The sequence below is a fragment of the Metarhizium robertsii genome, assembly GCF_000187425.2.
Source record: "Metarhizium robertsii ARSEF 23 chromosome Unknown MAA_Scf_8, whole genome shotgun sequence".
NCBI lineage: Eukaryota > Fungi > Ascomycota > Sordariomycetes > Hypocreales > Clavicipitaceae > Metarhizium > Metarhizium robertsii.
Genome location: NW_011942226.1, coordinates 102,009 through 106,124, shown reverse-complemented (window position 1 = coordinate 106,124; position 4,116 = coordinate 102,009). Strand labels below are relative to the sequence as shown.

Here is a 4,116-nt window from a genome sequence, read left to right as displayed (position 1 = left end):
CCGAACATAGCGCATGACTTGCTTCATGCTTGGGCATTGTAGAGTAGAGGAGTTCCACCCGGGTAGAGGAGTTCCACGGGTGGAACTCCTCTACTCTAAAGTAACACGTTGTTTCACAAGACTCATCAAAGATCGTGCATTATTTGTGACACACGAGTACACAATTTGGCGTTTCGCTTGCGACTCGTCCCTGCGTGCACTTGATATCCTGCGTTAGATTTCTGATGCCTCACTTGGCTCATGATGGGAGTAATAGATGAGTTACTGGATTAATCATGTAGAAACTGCAACTCCAGTTGTAGAGCAGTTCGCGAGAAACCGCTCCATGCACTCAACACTCCACACCGCTCCCATTTTGAATGCCACGTCGAAAATTACCACTGGTGATTCCACGACCCGTATTTTAAAACGTTAGAACCACGCATATCATCGCGGCATATGTGCCTCACTCATGTTATGCAGCTTGGTCTCCCCCCAGATGTTCAGTATTCGCCTCATCCAATCTATCAACCACGACGCCAGAATACGTCATGAAGAGGATATGCATCGTATATAACAAGGACTAACGTTATATCCCCGATTGCATACGCGTAGCAGAAAGATTAGGAATGGCGCATGAGTGCATAAACGCATTTCCGCTGTGCCTAAGTTGCATTGTCCACGACAGCGTTCGACGGGGCAGCGGGGCTCCGAGTTGACCAGGCTCAGAGCAAAGTCCGAGCCACGCGGTCTATGTACAAGCAACTCCGTCCAAGCGTGGTATTCAGAGGTCGTAAAAAGTCCGGAACTATGAGAATCGACTATAACTTGGGCAAAATACAGGTATATGCTAATGGCCAGTCTGGTCGGATCGCCTGTCAGCACCAGCTTGGCTGGTAGCCTCTTCTGTCACCTCTTGGAAAGAAAAGGTACCGTGCGCTTATGTCAACCTGAATACGAGAGGATATGAATTGCGTATAGAATAACACTACGAGCATGAATAATACTCAAAGATGCATGAACCTCCATAGTAAGAAATACATCATATTGGCGCCATGTAATCTTCTTAACCTTTAACTACCTATTCTCCCTCGTCGTTTTGGTCTTCGCCGATGCTCCTCCACACTCCTGCGTTTGCCGGCCATAGCTTGCTCGCGTTCTGTAATGGTGTGTAAAGGAGAGTTTGCCTCTATCCCTGTCTAATTCTACATTTTACATCGTTCGTCCCGGTAGCCAGCCCCACTCCAGTCAGCCCCGTCCCTCCCTGCAGTGGCTCTGAGGAATAACCCCGTCAAGCCAGTGCACTGGATGGAGAAGTTGTGGATAGGAACTTGGCCGATGCGATGTCTATGATAATTTCTACTTTGTATTCGCGATTAAATTTACTAAATTTTAAAGGTATATAACTTAACATGATACCCAGCGCTATGTTATTCTACTATAATGCTCTGCTCTAGCCTCTATGTAAGGGGCTTAGCTGGAGCTGGTTTAGCAAACAGCTGCCTTTGTGCTACGTAAGACGTGTTGCTTTCGATTGGACGCAAGGCAAGGATAGGGATATAGATAACAGATTATGCTCATGAGTCAGTCCTTACACTTGTTGCTTTAGTTACGCAGGTATCTGTTAGGCTATCTTTCAGACCGCATAAGATGTGTCCCTTACTCTTAAATTAAGGTTGGGATAAAAGATCATGCTCACTGGTTGCCAAGCTTCGGTCAGGCTGAAAAGTGCCTTAGGGTTCGTAAATTCTTTAACGCCTTATAATATAAATAGTTACTGTGATAAGTACAGTAAAGACATCCATCCATTGAAGTTCCTGTATCCTGTACGTCTTTCTTCTACAAGCCCATCTTCAGCAACCCACCCGCAGCTCCTGCTTTCATAATGGTGCCTAAAACCGCTATTACACTAGCTGCTGCATTTTCTGCTGTGGCAGCAGCGGCAGCATCTATTGAAAAAAGGATAACTGGAGGAGAAGAAGCACAGGAAGGAGAGTTTGGACCCATCGTTAGTATCCAGTCGCAGAATGGTCATTTTTGCGCCGGCAGTTTATTGGATAGCACTACTGTTCTTACTGCTGCTCATTGCGCCAGCAACACTTACGATGATGACCGACCTGTCATTGCGAGGGCAGGAACGCTAGTAAGTCTGCTCCATTTTTTTATTAGGCTATCGCGTTGATTACTGGAGCATCTAGCACCTCGGTGCTGCTAATAGAACGTTGACAACCAGCACAAAGCTAACAACATAATCATACAGGACCCGAATACTGGAGGAGTAGAGGCAAAAGTCGTAGCCGCTCATAGACCTGACCATGATAAATTGAATCTTACAGGAGAGTATACAGAGGCTTACTGGCTTAATGACATTGCCATCTTGAAATTATCAACTCCGATCGAGAAGAGCGACAAAATTGGGTATGCGACGCTGCCAGCGGACGGCTCGGACCCCATGGCCAATTCTACCGCAATAGCCGTGGGCTGGTAAGTGCTACCTAGCTTAGCATTATAAAATTTAAACCAAAAAGATGCTAACTAAGAGGGAAGGGGCACACAAGGTGCGATTACACCTGTCCAGCATGGCTGGGTAGCTAGTAAACTTAGCAAGGTCACCATTCCTATTCACGCACGGGAGAAGTGTTCGAAGCTGGATTCGGGTGCTGCTGGTAGAGACACAATAGTATGCGCGGGTGGAGATGGCAAAGGTATATGCAAATTTGATAGCGGTGGTCCTCTTATTGACCAGAAAATGGGAGATTTGATCGGTCTCTCGTCGTTCGGAATAGAGGACGCAGAAGGCAACTTATGTAACCTGGCTCCCGCAGTGTTCACCAGAGTCAGCAGCTACATTCCTTTTATTAAGGAATATCTTGGGGCGTCTGGTTATCCTAGTTCTGAGGAATTGAGGATAAGAAAGGCCACCACGGAGGTGGGGAAACATTGTAACCGGTTCCTTAACGACGCGATTGCCTGTCGGGCCGCAGCAGGTCCCTGCATAGCTGAATGGAAACCCGACACAACTACTCAGGAGCTCCGCCAATGCGTTGACAGAATGCAAATTTGTGCTGACCAACGGGAGCCGGGCAAACACGGTCAATGCATAAACAATGCAAAGATTTGCATTGGACAGGAGGATATGACTCCCGGGGATCTCGACGTGCTTGCTCAGTGTGCCAAGAAGGACCTCTAAGTAACGACTAAAATACTACGCCACCCCTTACACGTTAGAGCAGTTGACTGCAAGGGGTAGAATCATCCGAAAGCTGAGAGTTCCGTGGACCAAGCTGTTATTATAGCCATTACACTAGTTAGTCATCTAGTTAAGCTTTGAGCAATTGTGTAATTTTTTATGCAGAACTCTAGTGTGTCTTGTAGGGATTTTGTGTAAGAACCTGTTGTCTCCTATGACGCTGATCCCTCATCTTCATCTTCATACCATCCGGGGGAGACTCATAAAACAGGTGACTACGATCAAATGGCGCATCCAACATCAGGCCCTGGAGCGTTTTCACAGGAGAGACAGCTACGTAGCGCAGACCTGTCTGAAAATCCTGGCAGGCAGGGTGGCGATCAACTCAACCCAACCAATCTCAGCCGTCTATTGAGTGAGTTGGCCGCTTAATAAGCAATTCATCCGTTGAGTTGATCAACCTCGACCCTATATTGAGTTTGATTGACGTTGAGTTGACTAGTTGACGGAACACCATACCCGCACGGCGGGTTCCACAGCAAGAGCGCGGAACCCTATCAGTCAAGACAAGCTTACTCCCACCCAGCCTCTTCCTTCCGCGTCTGCATTTGCAAACCCTTAAGCCATTCTCCTATCCCCTCCTCCTCAATCACCTGCTCTAACACTGCTTCATCTGCTTTGTCCAGCAGTATAGGATCAACTTCATCTACAATGCCTGCCTGCAGCCATGACCGCAGCACTTGGCAGATAGCAATCGTGCTTGCCTCCAGCTGGTTCCGAAGAGGTGTTACCATGCGCCCCGCCGCCGAAAATAATCTCTCACACTCCGCGCTCATCGCCTGGGCTGTCATGAAATCCAGTGCCATTCGCGAGAGTCTGGGATACTTGAACCGCTGCGCATGCCAATAAGCCTGCGGGTCCCGGACATCACCATCCGTAGGTAACAG

General features: G+C 47.8%; 1 protein-coding gene across 1 annotated transcript; it reads left to right on the top strand.

Moving 5' to 3' along the window:
• Positions 1 to 1,864: 1,864 nt before the first annotated feature.
• On the top strand, positions 1,865 to 3,169 carry MAA_00883 (Peptidase S1/S6, chymotrypsin/Hap, active site protein; the record flags this gene model as incomplete). Its single annotated transcript, XM_007818881.1, has 3 exons — positions 1,865 to 2,122; positions 2,240 to 2,463; positions 2,527 to 3,169. 3 exons carry the CDS (start codon positions 1,865 to 1,867, stop codon positions 3,167 to 3,169), a joined length of 1,125 nt encoding a protein of 374 aa, XP_007817072.1.
• Positions 3,170 to 4,116: the final 947 nt, after the last annotated feature.